General features: G+C 38.1%; 1 protein-coding gene across 4 annotated transcripts in view; it reads left to right on the top strand.

Moving 5' to 3' along the window:
* The window catches only part of SNTG2 (syntrophin gamma 2), a 301,906-nt gene that overhangs the window by 98,230 nt on the left and 187,883 nt on the right, over positions 1 to 15,793 (top strand). For 3 of the 4 annotated variants that reach the window (XM_089531045.1, XM_089531046.1, XM_089531044.1), the window contains exon 2: positions 15,005 to 15,142. In XM_089531045.1, coding sequence (XP_089387171.1) covers positions 15,005 to 15,142 — 138 coding nt within the window. Of the gene's footprint in view, positions 1 to 15,004; positions 15,143 to 15,793 lie in introns of those variants that run through there. The other variant, XM_089531047.1, reaches the window with a different exon arrangement.

Genomic DNA, 15,793 nt, shown 5'->3' with positions numbered 1-15,793 from the left:
ACCATACATCACGTCTCACTTTTATATTGGATCTGCTGCATCTTTACTGTTCGTTCTGCCTTGATTCCAGTAATAAAAGAGTCAGGTTACAAGCAGAAAAGGATACAGGCTGTGTGGTTTATGGTATTGGATCTGAAAAAGAATGTATTTTCCTGCAAAAGTCTGATGTTATGCTGAAGCATGGTCATCATTTTTGAAAGCAAGCAAAAACAAATTACAGCAGCCCTTACTCAGTTGTTGCCTTCTAAAATGAGATGAGGTGTGAATTGAAAATTAAATGAAACAAACAAACAAACAAAAATCAGAGGTTTTAAAAAATAATTAAGTACTTGAAACTGGAGCAAAGCTAATTTCCTTTGTTGGTAACCTAGACACTATTCCATATCTTCCAAGCAGAAGACCTGGAAGATGACCTTCTCAGTTTCAAACAATAAACTGGGAAGTGCAATTAGAAAGGAACCATTATTTGCCATGGGAAGAGGAAGAAAGAGGCAGACATCAAAAGTATTGGAAACAACAAGCCACATATTATTGAAGGAAAAGGCATTCATGTCTCAGCTAAAACTCATGTGTGTATGGTGTTGAGGGCTAGAGCTTTGAAAAGTTCCTATTTTGGACCACATAGACCATACTGTCTGAGAGAGCCTGGGAATTTTAATTGAAACAAAATTAATTTTCTCTAGGTCTGTAATACTAATGCCTTCTTAATTATGTCAGAAAGATATGCCTGGATAGCTAGCTCCAAGCATTCCTAAGATCAAGGCTATCAATATAAATCCCAGGGTGGTGAGCCTCAGGCATTAAATGGTCCACATATTAGCCACCTACAGCAATAGTTTTACCTGTTTTCACAAACTAGGCAGACATCCAGATCTGCTCCAGCCTTGTAAATACTCTGCACTGACCCACTTCTCAAGTCCAAATTGACTTCCTAGGCATTTTTCCTGTCTCAGGATGCTGGTGTTATACTCTATGGCAGTGATGGCGAACCTATGGCACTCGTGCCAGAGGTGGCACTCAGAGCCCTCTCTGTGGGCACATGTGCCATCGTCCCAGCACAGAGTTTGCCAGAGTTTGTTACTACAAAGCCAGAGGGACATAGCACTTTGCAATAAATAAGTGAGTTTTGGGTTGCAGTTTGGGCACTCGGCCTCAAAAAGGTTCACCATCACTGCTCTATGACCATACTGGTTTTTCTTCCAAAGAAGGGTTCAACTCAACTTGGCTCCCTTTCTTTCCATTCAACTGCTACATTCCTCAAACAAATCTAATGGCCTCCCAAGACAAAACCTTTCTGAATTAATAGGTCTTCCAAGCAAATTTCCCAAGAACTGGCTGGCAAGTTCCTCTTTAGTTTTCTGGAAAGGAGCTGCACAGGAATACTGTGAAATAGCTCGTGCTATAGCCTTATAAAGTGAAGAAACAAAGGATACTGCTTACTGACTGATGTCCAATTATGTGAATGTCTTTGTAAATTTTTTCCCTATGTTTGGCAGACTAGTTACATGCTATAATTCTTTGGAATATGGTCAAGTACTTCTGGTTGGTTGTATAGAAGCTATCTTCTGTCTGCATAAATAGATAACAATTGCTTAATTGCTTAATTAATGCATTTACTACTTGTATTCTGGGCTGTGTACAATGTAATTGCTTACAGTATTAATCCTTTGCTAGAAGAGTCCTGCTAAAACCAGTGGGACTTAGGCTCATTGTGACTAGGAATGGAAATAACATTTGAAAATAATTGAAAAATGACCCAACATGTGTTTCACAGGTGTTAGGAAATCCTGATAAGAAAAATTCTGGACTGGCGAGACTGGTCTTTTGCACATACAGCATTTCTTGCACATTGTATTATCTGTACAAAAATACACTTTTCTGGCACAGAATAATTCCCAAACTGCAAATAGAAGTCACAATTTTCAAAGCCTTTTTTACATTGGGAAAAATGGTTAAAATTACTCATTGCTTCCTTTGAGAACTAATTTAGTGAAGAAATACATCCCTAATTGTAACTAGGAAGTCTTATTCAGTGCAGTGGGTCTACTCTAAGGAACTGGGGTTCCCAATCTGGGGTGTCCATGCCCCCAGGGGGTGCAAGGTGAAATTTCAGGGTGTGTGACAAAGAGTTTTGTGTCCCTGAGTGATGAGTCACAAGTCATCACTCAGTCAGTTCCCAGCGTGCCTTGAGAAGAGGTAGTACGTGCTTGTATTCATAGATACACGTGTCATTGTTTAATTAATCACAAGCAGAGTTTTAGAATTTACAATAGTTTATCATTATTTTTCTGAATAAATTAGAATCTAATTCTCAATTATAAACCTGGGAGGAAAGTCTGCAAGAAGCTTATTAGCAATATTTCCATGGCCCATTGTACTAGTAGTCTCTTAAGCAGAGTTAACAAAAAGTAACAAGACCAGGATAATACAGCAAAGCTATTTCTCACTCCCATCCTCCTTACAAAATCTCATGTCTTCTTGACACTCACTTTCAAATGTTTTCTCATTCCCCAAATAACTCTTTCCTTCTTTTTAAAAAACACTTTAAACTGAAAATTAATATTTAAACCTTCTCTCTGCACCACATTCCACCTTTTGAGTTCTCACCTGTGCTCTTGGCACTTTTGACAAGTAATACACATTTTAAAGTGCTTCTGTTGAAAGAGGCACTTGTCAAGCCATTCAGAATGAGATTTTCATTAAAATTGTCACATTATGTTGAGGAAATGGTCTTACAATACTAACTATAGCATGTTTAAAAAGTTTTTTTAATTATTTTGCTATTCTCCTATTCTATGTTTAGGAGGCTACATATGCAATTTTGATTTTTATAAATTTTCTCCTAAAAAAAATCAACCCACTTGTCAACAGATCAACTGTAAAGATATTCTTATTTAAAATTTTGTCAAAATCTCTGTGCAGTGCTTAAATGAATGCCACTTTGCAAATAAATTGTGGTCTTCTTCTTTCTTCTTTTCTTTTCTTTTCTTTTTTACTAAAGGCACAATTCTTCAGTCACTGTTCTTTTAAAACTGGGCACAGACTGAACAAATATATATTTTTGATTGATTGGATATATTCTTTTACATAATTTCTTACTGTGCCGCCTCCAGATGTTCACTTTTCATAATTAGTGGCTTTTGTTAGCCTCTTGTTAAGCTTAAATGAGGTAAACAAATTAAACAAAATAAACCTCTGGGTAATGCTTTCTCTCATGACATCCAAGTTAGAGATCTTTCATACAATTCTAAAATCAGGAAACTAAAAACTTATTGATTCAGACTATCTCACCTTAACTCAGTATTGTCTACAAAAGGGCTGGGAAAGGCATCACCTATGAGCCACATGTAACTCCAGCCATTTTGCAGCCCCCAAAACCCTGGAGTAAACCCCTCCTTTTTTAACAAAATTGAGAATCTTGCTCCTGGACATTCCAGAGAATCCTGATTTATTCCCTATTTTATATATATATGTGTGTGTGTGTGTGTGTGTATGTATGTATCTGTGTGTGTGTGTGTGTGTATATATATATATATTCATTTTCATCTTGCCCTTCTCCCAAAAAAGGGGCCCAAAGCGGCTCACAAGATAAAGCATTTTTAAAATTTGACAAAAAGAATTTAAAAGCAATTAAAACGATCTAGTTAAAACAGTATAAAATCAACATAAAAACATATAAAAGTTAAATACACTCCCCATATAAACACCACCCTGCCATAATTATATATTAAAAAGCCCTGCCTAAATAAAACATTTTTGCTTGCTTGCAAAAGGCAAGCAGGGAGGGGGCCAGCCTAGCCTTCCGTGGGTGGGAGCAGTCGCCGAACAGGCTGTCGCTTGCGTCTTCACTAAGTGCCTGTGATGGTGGTGGGATTGAGAGAAAGCCTTCTCCTGAAGATCTTAAGTCTCTAGCAGGTTTGTATGGGGACATAGAGCCTCTCAAATAATCTGGAGCTAAGCTGTGCAGGGCTTTATAAGTCACAACCAGCACTAATCAGCTCCCTCTTCCATGCCTTTGAGAAGTAAAAAAACAGAGCCTTGAAACAGGAGGTGGATTTGCAGCCACTCAGTATTTTCTGAGACCAATTTTATTTCTGTCTCTTGTATTAGTGTATGATTCCCCCCTCACCACACATACATAAACACTAGTTGAGGTTGGCAGGAGTCGGGGAATAATTTTATTTCAATGTTTTTTTCAATGTTAAGTCGAAGGCTTTCATGGCCGGAATCCATAATTTTTTTGTGGAGTTTTTGGGCTACTAGAACAATATCTTCCAGAACACGGCCACATAGCCCAAAAACCCCACAAAAAACTAATTTTATTTCCATTTATATTTTGTAACTATTTAGGAAAAAACTAGTGGAAGAAATATTTCCAGGAGCAAACAAGCAAACAAAAAAATAATCAGATTAATAATTTTTCAAGCTCTGTTCAGGGTTTAGTAATATAAAAAATAATATGTCCGTATGTATCTTAACCTTTGAGAGCAGGGATAAATTTATATTTATCTTGTTTCTATGCAAAGAACGTTATTTGCATACTATTAAAAGGAAAAGGCATTTTGGAAATTAATTCTCAGTGGCTGTTTAATAGCAAATATTCAGTTCTGTTGATCAATGAATTGTGTCATATATATGGATGAGCTGCCTTTATGCTGAATAGCACTGAGTATTTTTGTATTGACATACTGTAATCTCTTATCCATCATGTCTTGAGCTTTGCTTGCTTTCTTTGGAATTACTAGCCTGACTTTCCTATAATCCTCCCCTGATAGGTTTCTTGTTTATTATGTGATAGTTTTCAAGGGCATCTGGTTTTGAAAGCTTGGGCTTTTAATGCTTCTGTCTCTCTTATTTACCTTTCTGATTTTTGAGAGATTTAAAAGAACTTCCCACCAATTCCATTAATAGCACCTACAGCACAAATCCAGGCCATGCTGTTCTTAATCTATGAATATACTTAGAAGGCCTTAATATTGAAATAGCTCTCATGCATTTTATTTATTTATTGTCATCATATCATGGAGCTACAAGAGGGGGTTTCACTGTTGCAATTGTAAGATGAGGAATGAAAGCAAAGAGATTTTGATATGCCAGAGATCATAACATTCCAGAATGGAATTCAGATCTCCCTTATATAATCTCAGGCTGTTTACTAGATCTTGGGTGGTTTCTTCCCTGATTTGGGTTAAAAAACAACAACCTAATATCCTCATCCTGAAAAGGAAGTAACTGAAGATTCACATATGATTTATTCCTAAACAGACATTATTAGTCATAAGTTATGAGTAAGTGGGTATTTACAATAATTATGTTAGGTTTTGTTTACTACCTTATTAAAAGCAACTAGCCTGGATTTATTTATTTTACTAGTCCAGTAAGGAACTAACCTGCTAGGAACGTCCTTTTCTGTGATTCAGATGGACATTTAAGATGCCAGCAGACTACTAAAATGTTAAGGGTTTTAATTTTTATTTCATTAATTTTTTAAAAAAATATATCCTGCCCTATATCTGAGGATCTCAGGGCAATGCACACTAAAATAAAAAAATTAAAATATAAAAAATCATCACTTAAAATCAGGCCCTAACAGCCTTCAAGGGGAAGCTATTCCTTAACTGGGTGCCACAACAAATAAAGGATTCTCCCATGTCTTCCCATAATGTTTTGCCTCCATTGGTGAGAGACAGAGGAGAGCCCTTCCAACAGACCTCAGTTCTCAGGAAGACATCTATAGGGACAGATGCCTTCTCAAGTATATAGAGGTCCAAAACCATTTATTGTTTTAAATATTAAAATCAAATGTGTATTGACAGCCAGTGCAATTCTTTTCCAATTGGTATTGTATTATTTCTATATGGTGGTCCTGCCTAATTGTACTAGGGATTGGTTGAGAATTTCATTTTGTCTATGGGTTAGAAAATTGCCTTCTACAGACCAATTGTTGTACTAAAATGCAGTTACAGCCTGAAATCCACATTTTTCCAGATCATCATCATCAATCATATTTCATCTCTTTAAATAATGCTTCCAGAATTGATCCTATTTTAAAATGCTCAGATTTCGAAATATACACACAGACAGTGTCATTTTGTCCTGTGCAGAAAAATTGCAAACATGCAGATGTTTGGAGGAAGGTACAAAGAGTAGCGGATGGGTTTATTTTGTCTTTGTATTGGTTTATTTATCTCCCACCATTTCACCATAGCTGGGATTTATAATTGAATGGCTATTGTTAAAATAAAAGGAATATGGAAACACCAGGACAATTTTGGGTGCACCAAGCTTATTAGAAATGGCTCTGTATGTATATGCCTGTCTCTAACATTCACACACAGATGTTCAATTCTGCCATTTCTAGCAATGGAAATTGCTGACTCCCCGCCCCCCATATCACCCATCCATCTGGGGGGCTCTACCAATAGACTAGAGAGAATAGCACATCTCTTCACTCCTCTATAAGCATATTGTGGGAAAGCATTCTCTTTGTGTGTAGAGCTTGAACATGGGTTGGCACCCTACCACAATTTATAGGACCCTATTATTATCCTCAGAAACATCTTCTTTTGTTTCAGATGGTTGTTTTACCTATAAATGAGATTTATGTCTGTTCAGAGAGAGACGAAGAGAAGCAAATACATACTGCATTTCACCTTCAGTGCAAGCAGAAGGGGAATGAAACGTTAAGCTTAGAAAAATATATCTAACTACTGAAAACCCTGGGGTTGGTCAGTGTTTGTTGGCAGAAAAATAATTTGGAAGACTCTCTCACTATGGGTTTATCTCAGCAGTTTCCTTATAGAAGGCAATATTATCAGCATGCCATTTAAGGAGAGGCCTATTTTTATTGCAGTATGCAAAATGGATAATATCCAAGCTTTGCAGAGACTACAGAATAAACTTAACAAGCCATTTTCTTAAGCTATTCTTAAAAACAGGGCAGGATACACAATCTTTGAGAGGAGGATTTGCAACAATGTGGGCACAATTGTATATACATCTACTTGGGAAGAGATGCAGAGATATGAACATAGATGTGCATGCTTACGTTATTGAAAAGGGTTTTGACAAAAATACATCCTGGCAAGTTAATAGGGTGGTTGGTAAACAAAGATCTTGATTCAAGTGATAATTGTATAACTGACCACAAAACACTGTCATGAAAATTGAAGATTCGATGAGAAAAATATAAAGGGAAGCATGACAAATATATATAGTCTCATCCTTGTTTGTTTTAATTTGTTTTCTGAGAATGTTTAAATAATCATTTTCTGATTCAATTGATAGCATCATTAAAGATGAGATTAACAGTAACATCCAGTAAACAGATGGTACAATGTTTGATGTTTTAAATTGCTTAAAGAAGTCTGGGCTTTATCACATGTGGCTGTGGCTTTTAAGTCACCATTAAAGTTGGAAAATAGCCCCCTTGGAAGTACGATGACATCTATATCTCATCTCTTCCTTGCCCTCAAATCATTGTTAGAGAGCACCTTGTCATTGATGGGGGAAATTTGTCAAAGAGTTCCCAAATGTGCAACTGTAGCATTACTCCTCAGGTATTATAGGTTTTTCCCATGGCAGTTCCAGTATGGGGTAGTCACATCCTGTCAGTGTCTCCTCTTTTCCCCATGCCTCCTCCCCCTCACTATTCCCAAGCTGTTCTCCCTTTTTTTAAAATTAAAAAAAAATCTTCTCTTTTCATTTTTCAAAATCATATTAGCATACCTCTAGAATTGTGTTAAAAATAAATAACTATAATTTGAAAGGCATGCTGGGTAGGGCATAGGGCAGGAGGGTTAGGGAGCAGTGTGGAAGACAGCATGAGTGCCTAGTTGCAAAATGTTAGGTATCTGGTTCCTTTTACTAATGCTGTCATTTGGCTCATGTGATAAATCCCTCTGTTACAAAGTGGTGTGTGTGTGTGTGTAAACAATATCCCCTTTTGGTGTGTACTGACTTAATTAAATACCAACCAGTTTATAGCAGCAGATTATATCAAACATTCTGTGACGTGAATCAGAATAAATGAATATGGAACAATATTAAAGGTCTGTGCTTAAGAGTTAGATAAGAATGCCAGTAGTAAATGGACAAATGACATGAAATGTAACAATCTTTCAGACGTTCTGAAATTATTTCTTGTCATCTAGTTGTTTTTTTAACAAAAATTAAGTACTGTAGTTGGCCCTTGGTATCAGCGGGGAATCCGTTCCAGACCCTCCCCCAATGGATATCAAAATCTGTGGGTGCTCAACCTCACATTGTCCCTAATGATGGTGTGTGAACATGGTCGTGTCACCATTACGGACAGCCCCATTGTCCTGTGGTGGTGCTTACATGTGGCTGTGCCACCATTCGGGACAATGGAAATTAACAGTGGCATGGCCACATGCACTCATCACTACAAGACAATGGAGGCTGTCCCTAACCACAGCGCAGCCATGTCTATTATATCTGCAAAATTGAAGCTGTGGACAATACTACAATGCCTTTAAACTTCAGTTCTGTTATCCAAAATTACTTTTCAGTTTAAAATAAGATATTCTGATATTTCTTTTGTTTTGTTTAAACATTTCTTTACCTGATACAATCTACATGAATGCCACTGACCATGTTCCCAGCAATTTATCAGTCCTACATTCAGTGCTGCTAACTTTTTTTGTTTCTAATACCTGTCATTTTACCTGAAAGTGACATTCTGAAAGTTCATTCCAAGCATGTATTATTGGATTCACATATTTGTGTCAGCTGTCTTGAGCAAAGAATGAGGTTGACAATAATCAATCATATCTAATTAGCGGGTGACACACTGTGTTTACAGTAATTAAACAAGCCATTACAGCTTACTTTCTCATGATTAAGATCACACAGATTGAGAACCAGCTGTTAATCACTCCTGTTCCAAGGCTAATGCCATTAACAGAAAATGCCTACATTATAACCTAAGGCTATTTTTAACAAGACTTTTAGTGGAGAGACTTGATATAAGTAATAAATGAAACACATTATAAGTCTGTACAGTTGAAGAGTTTGAGAGGATTGTGTCATCATTAGTTATAAGTTCCCACTCATCCTCCCCCCCCCCTTTTTTTTTTTTAAGCTGGAAAGTGGAAAAAGCTGTAGTCTTTCAGTAATGTAGTTGAATTTCCTGTTTATGACACTAAGGCTAGTTCTAAAGAGCTTTTTGCATGAAGTCATATTTGGTAGGAGAAAAAATAGTGGATCATGCCTGAGGCCTTTTGATGATTAGAGGCTCTGGTGAAGGTGGGTATTAGATGCTGGAAATATATGTGTGAGAAATACCTAGAACCAGAATCTACTATATCACTTGCAAATGCTTAACTGTTTTGTTACTCTTGTTCGAAGGCTAATGCCATTAACAGAAAATGCCTATGTTATAACTTAAGGCTATTTTTAAAAAGAATTTTAGTGTAGAGACTTAACATAAGTAATAAATGAAGCACATTATAAGTCTGTATAGTTGAAAGTGATCGCTTCTTTTCATCCTGGAGAGAAGTGACCAGTGGGGTGCCATAGAGCCCAGTGCTATTCAACATCTTTACAGATTACTTAGATGACAGAATTAGAGGCATTAAATTTGCAGATGACACCAAATTAGGAGAAGTAGCTAACACCCCAGAGGACAGGATCAAAATTCAAATTGACCTGAATAAATTGGAAAGCTGGACCAAAGCTAACAAAATGATATTCAACACAGAAAAATGTAGGGTACTGCACTTAGGGCAGAAAAATGAAATTCAGATATAGGGTGAGGGACACCTGGCTGAACCAGACTACATGTGAAAGGGATCTAGTAGTCCAAGTAGACCACAAGCTGAACATGAGTCAACAGTGTGATGAGGCAGCTAAAAAGGCCAATGGGATTTTAGGCTGCATCAATAGAAGTATAGTGTCTAGATCAAGGGAAGTAATAGTTCCACTCTATTCTGCTCTGGTCAGGCCCCACCTGGAATATTGTGTCCAGTTCTGGGCACCACAATTCAAAAAAGATGTTGGGTGTGATTCCTATTATGTACCTTTCTGTTCTATCATTGCTTTTTATCCTTACTTTTTATAGACTGTAATTTGTTTATATTCTCTAATCTGTTGTGTTTTAAACTGGAATTTTGTAATTGTGCTGGCCAAATGGCCGTAATAAAGTTATTATTATTATTATTATTATTATTATTATTTACCTTTAGATTTTTATATATGGTAATAAATTTACTTACATCATAATTAGATAGCCTGCCGTTCAGCAAATCTATAATACCAAATGATGTGTGTCCATATTCCTGTCACTGTCATAACACCAAGACCATGGAACAGATTTTTCTGAAATTTAGCATGTATTCTAATGGGAAACAGTTATGTCTGCTGGAATTTTCTAAGTTCCTTGGCATTGTTTTCCTTTTCATTATCCTTTAGAACCTTTGTTACATGCATGTAGGCTTTACCCTTGATTTATCCATGGATCTTATCAAAATCCTTAATTCGGCCCCCAAAACCTGCCATTGACATACATGAGGTTTACTTACAGCCAGGTATATATGGTACTTAGAAAAGAAATGCAGATTCAGCTGGTTAATATCCATTCAGGCTCACAATGGCAGGCAAGGAAGAGTTGATGTCTTTGTCCCTTGATTCCTTCTCCAACCCATTTTGGTTGACTTATGTGGCCACCAGGAGCTCCATGGAATTTATTGATCTTCATGGACAGACTCTCTATTCCCTCTTTACCAATAATAATAATAATAATAATTATTATTATTATTTATATACCGCCCTGTGGCAAACCAATCCGGGCGGTTGACAACAGTAAAATATAAAATACAACAATTAAAAACACTTTATCCCTCCCCCCCCTTAAGACAATATTAAACAGTATAACATATTAAAAACACAATATCAAGCATAAAAACAGCAATTAAACTAAAAACCCTGATATCCCTCTGTTGATCCTTGACCATCACTAAGATGGGGCCACGGGAGGAATGAGGGAATCAGGGACCCTGGGCCGGGATGGTTAGTCTGGAAAGGCCTGCCGGAAGAGATCCGTCTTGACCGCTTTTTTAAAGCTGTCTAATGATGTTATCTGACGGATCTCATTTGGCAGGTCGTTCCAGAGTTTGGGGGCGACAGCAGAGAACGCCCTCTGGGAGGTCGCCGCAAGCCTAGATTTTAGAGGCTGCAGTAAGTTCCTCCCAGAGGACCGGAGAGCGCGGGGAGGATTGTACAGGAGGAGGCGGTCCCTGAGATAGCTTGGACCCAAGCCATTTAGGGCTTTAAAGGTGATAACCAACACCTTGTACTGGGCCCGGAAGCTGATAGGCAGCCAGTGGAGGGACCTCAAAACCGGAGTAATGTGGTCCCTCCTAGATGTTCCTGAGACAAGCCTGGCTGCCATGTTTTGAACCAGCTGTAATTTCTGAGTCAAGCACAGGGGTAGCCCCATGTAGAGTGCATTACAGAAGTCAAGGCGTGAGGTTACCAGCGCGTGCACAACTGTCTCGAGATCCCTTACTTCCAGAAAAGGGCGCAGCTGGCATATCAGCCGAAGCTGATAACAGGCACTCCTGACCGTCGCATTTACCTGATTTGTCATCAGGAGCGGCGAGTCAAGGAGCACCCCCAGACTGCGAACACAGTCACTGGAGGAGAGTGTGACCCCATCCAGGACTGGAGCTTGCAACCCAATTCTTGGTTTCGGGGCCGCTACCATGAGCACCTCCGTCTTGTCTGGATTCAGTTTCAATCTGTTTTTCCTCATCCAGCCCATTACTGCCTGAAGACATTCATTGAGAGAAGAGATGCCATCAGAATTCAAGGCCGATGAACGAGATACGGAGAAATAGATTTGGGTGTCATCAGCGTACTGATAACACCCAGCACCATGACTCCGTATTATCTCACCCAGCGGCTTCATATAGATGTTAAATAACAAAATAGCCCCCTGAGGAACCCCACAAGTGAGGTACCTCTTACTGGAGCTACAGTCCCCGAGTAGCACCCTCTGAGACCTGCCCGAGAGGAAGGACCGGAACCACTGCAAGGCAAGAAGGAAGGGAACCAATTGGAACCTGTCTCCAAGCCTGTGCCTAATCACTTGCACACCACCCACGCCACTCTCCTCTCCAGATTAAAATGAATACTTCTGTGGAAATGGTGCCAGCTGACCATTTTCCAGACCAGAAGTCCAAATACATGTCCCAGATCTGTGAAGGCGAGTAGGGACTTTCTATAACATTTCAGGTGTCCATCAAAATTTTTCCTTTATCTTCTACTAAATGAGCTGGAGCTGCATTGAGTAACCTACTTCTTACTCTTTAAATTGCTATGGTCCTCTGCTATTTTTTTGCTGCAACAAACCAACAGGGGTACACCTCTGGTAACTATTACTACAAACAGCTGTTATTGCAGCAGAGGCCATGAGGTCAATGGTTGGAGTCTATCCACTTGATCCTCTTTTTGTGGTCACCTCTTGGGTCTCAGTGCCCACATGAACTTTCCCTGGTTTTACCCTCTTCCCAAGTAGCCCTCTCATGAGCACAAGTCATGAATCATCTCCTAAGATGACATGTCCCCCATTCAATATACCTTCACAGCCCTGAGATATTTAGCATCCTTTTCCGTTTTACTATGCCCTTAACATAAGTGAATATTCCTACTTCCCAGTAGCACACTTTCACACAAGTTGCTCAGTGACCCCATGCATTCACCTTTCAGCACGAACCATATTTTTTCACAAATTCAGCACATAGGTCTTCATCCAACCCAACTATGCTCATCATGGACCCATTAGCACAAATTAAAACCATTTAAAAGGTGCTATTAGAAACAGATTGATATTTACATTGCACATAATGAAATGTTTTCCCTCTTAATCTGCCAGCATTTTGTACCTGGGGCACAGGACAAGCACACATCCACATACATTTGTATATTACTCACTCCACCCTCATCTCTTACTCAGGGTAGGAGAGGCAGAGCTCTATACCACAAGTTCTCACTTAAAACGTCTGTAACTTAAAGCCATTTCCTCTTTCCTATTTTACAGGACCAAAGAAAAATAGCTCCACTAAGGTAACTAAATACATAACAACAAAAAATAATCAGTCCTGTCACAGAATAGTAGCACAAATCTAAACTGGAAGGAAACAGTCACACCAGACAGCAGATGCCAAGAGGATGGTACCCATGCTCTCATGACAATATGAAGGGGGCACCATAGAAGACCTGCTTTTATATCTCTTGAGTCTGCATTATAATAAGCCAGAGGGAGTGGCTTGCATTCTCTCTTGTTCAGAGACTCTGCTGCAGACCACCATCTCCAGGCAGATGGGACAGTCAAGGAACAGCATGGGCAGCCAGATTTCATCAATCTCTCCCCTTCACAGCCCCCCCGCCCCCCCGCACGCACACACACACACCTCAGTAACCCAAAAATCTGTTTGGAAGGAATAGACACTTGAACTGAAAACTGTGTTTGGCTGAACTGAGCACATCTATGCATATTACTAATGATTGATTTTACTATTAGTGATTGTCTGATATTCCTGCCATGCCTCTACTTAGATATTGATCTGCCCATTGTTTGTCTTGTGCCATTGCTTACAGCCACTGGTGCATTTCCATGCTTTCTGCCTATTTCTGAAGCAGTATCAACTACTATTTTACTATTTTGCACAGGGAATATTTGAAGAGACAAGGACCAGTTTCCCATCTGACCCTGTTCTTTTCTATTTCAAAGAAAATAGCTGCATTTTCACAGAGAACGTATAATCATTGACTAGAAAAAAACCTAAAATCCATTACTCTTTTAGAACTCCGAAATGCTCTGTGAAAATGCTGTAAGTGTATAGGATGTCCCTCCCTCCCCTTCCATGCCTTTTCAGCATGTCAATTTGCTTGCTTTTTATGGTTTCAAGTAGCCAAAAACTCCTTTCTCCACCACATCATTTGATAGCTTTTATTATTGTTATTGTGCCTTTGCTTCTGCATGTTGTCTCTTGACACTTTTACTTGTGATTGATACAATGACAGATAAAAATGAGTACTTTGGCAGCTGCCTTGTGGTTTTGTTGATATTTTTCTCTTTATTATTTTATTTTGAAAAAGAAATGAAAGTAACTGAGAAATACATACACACACAGAGAGAGGGGCGGGTATTTCTGAAATATATTATCTACATAGCTGTGTGTGTGTGTGTGTGTGTGTGTGTGTGTGTGAATGATTCTGTGTAAATTAGTTCATGTACAATACAAGTGTCATCAATTCAGTCCGGCTCCGAAAACATCAAGAACTTGGTTGCAAAGTTGTGTCTTTAGTTCAGAGGCTAGTAGGATTTGGATTCAATTATATGTTTCTCTTTGCTGGTACAAAGAAAGAGATCTGTTATTTCCTTTCTCACTGCTGAGGAAGATTTTAGTGTCCCTTGGCCTGTAGCACCTTTGCTTGCAGGGAGCTCAAAGAATTATATTTTGTGAGAAGAAGAGATTCAGGTTGTTTGCAGTACTCTGTGTCACTTCCAGAAGACTATGGAAAGACTTAACATTCACACAATACTGCACCATCAGTACTTTAAAGGAATTCTAAAGAGTTGTTTTAAAGGGGTTTAAAAGAATTGGGCTGCTAAGCAAACCCAGGACAAGACAAGTCTTTATCTGTTACTCGTAGAAGACAAGTAACAGGATTAGTCCAGAAATTGAGACTGTGTGGCCCTACAGATGTTGTTCCAGCACCGCTAGAATCATAACCAGTGGTGAGGAATGTCACGAGTTGTAGTCCAACAACATTTGGAGTGAAATTCCAAAAGCTACAGTGCTGGCTACTAGTTCATTAAGTTCATTGTTTCATACTACACAGATGTGCAAACAGATAAGGAAATACGTTTTTATGTTGTGTGTGTTCAACTTTGTCACTTAACCTTTTTTTTTTTAAAAAAAGAGTGTCTTGTCAATCTAACACTGTAAATTCTGTTTGTATTACCTTGCTTCTGCAGACAAAAACTGGAATTGCATTGTTATACGACGAAATATCTGGAAATGCCTATGAAATCCGACTGAAGCTTTCAAAAGAGGTACTGACAATTCAAAAACAAGATGTCATCTGTGTTAGTGGAAGTGATCACAGTGCAAATGTAAGTGCTTCTATAACTTTGTGCTCCAACCGAATGTGTATTTTTTTCTTGCAAAATTACCTGAAAGTAGTCTTATCTAAACAGGTAATTTCAAAGCTATGAGTAAAAAATTATTTTAAAACACATCAGAGTCACTGTATACCATCAGCAGATATTATTAGAAACCAATTACTGCTATATCCTCTGAAAAATATTTCTTCTTTTACTGTTAAAAATCTAAACAATATAAAACTACAAAGCAAAATTAATTGCACTATATAAGAATTAGGAATAGTATGTGATTTCTCCCTACTGCAATAGTTCAAAGAGGAGAATACAAAGGGTATTTCTTTTTGAATCTTCATTTCCAGGTATCAAATACTAATGCTGTCATGTCTATTAAGCACCTCAAATTTTTACTGCATTTTCTCTTCCATGGTTTCAGACATACTCTCTGACTGGACATAGTTCTCTTTCTGCAGATAATAATGTTACAGTTCTAATGGTAACTAACCTCTAAAAAGTGACTTACTGCTTTTGAAAACAAAATTTTCAATGCTGATGAATACAGTAAAAAGCAATTACTGTATATACTCATGTATAAGTCTAGAAATTTGGCTTATATTGGCTTATTCATGGGTCAAGGTAAATACTATAAATTCTTTTTAAAAA

Source organism: Sceloporus occidentalis, unplaced genomic scaffold (assembly GCF_023333645.1).
Source record: "Sceloporus occidentalis isolate IW3139 unplaced genomic scaffold, rSceOcc1.0.p SCAF_6, whole genome shotgun sequence".
In the NCBI taxonomy this organism is placed as follows: Eukaryota; Metazoa; Chordata; class Lepidosauria; order Squamata; family Phrynosomatidae; genus Sceloporus; species Sceloporus occidentalis.
Note: the sequence above shows the minus strand (reverse complement) of the source record. Positions and strands in the feature narration are given on the sequence as shown.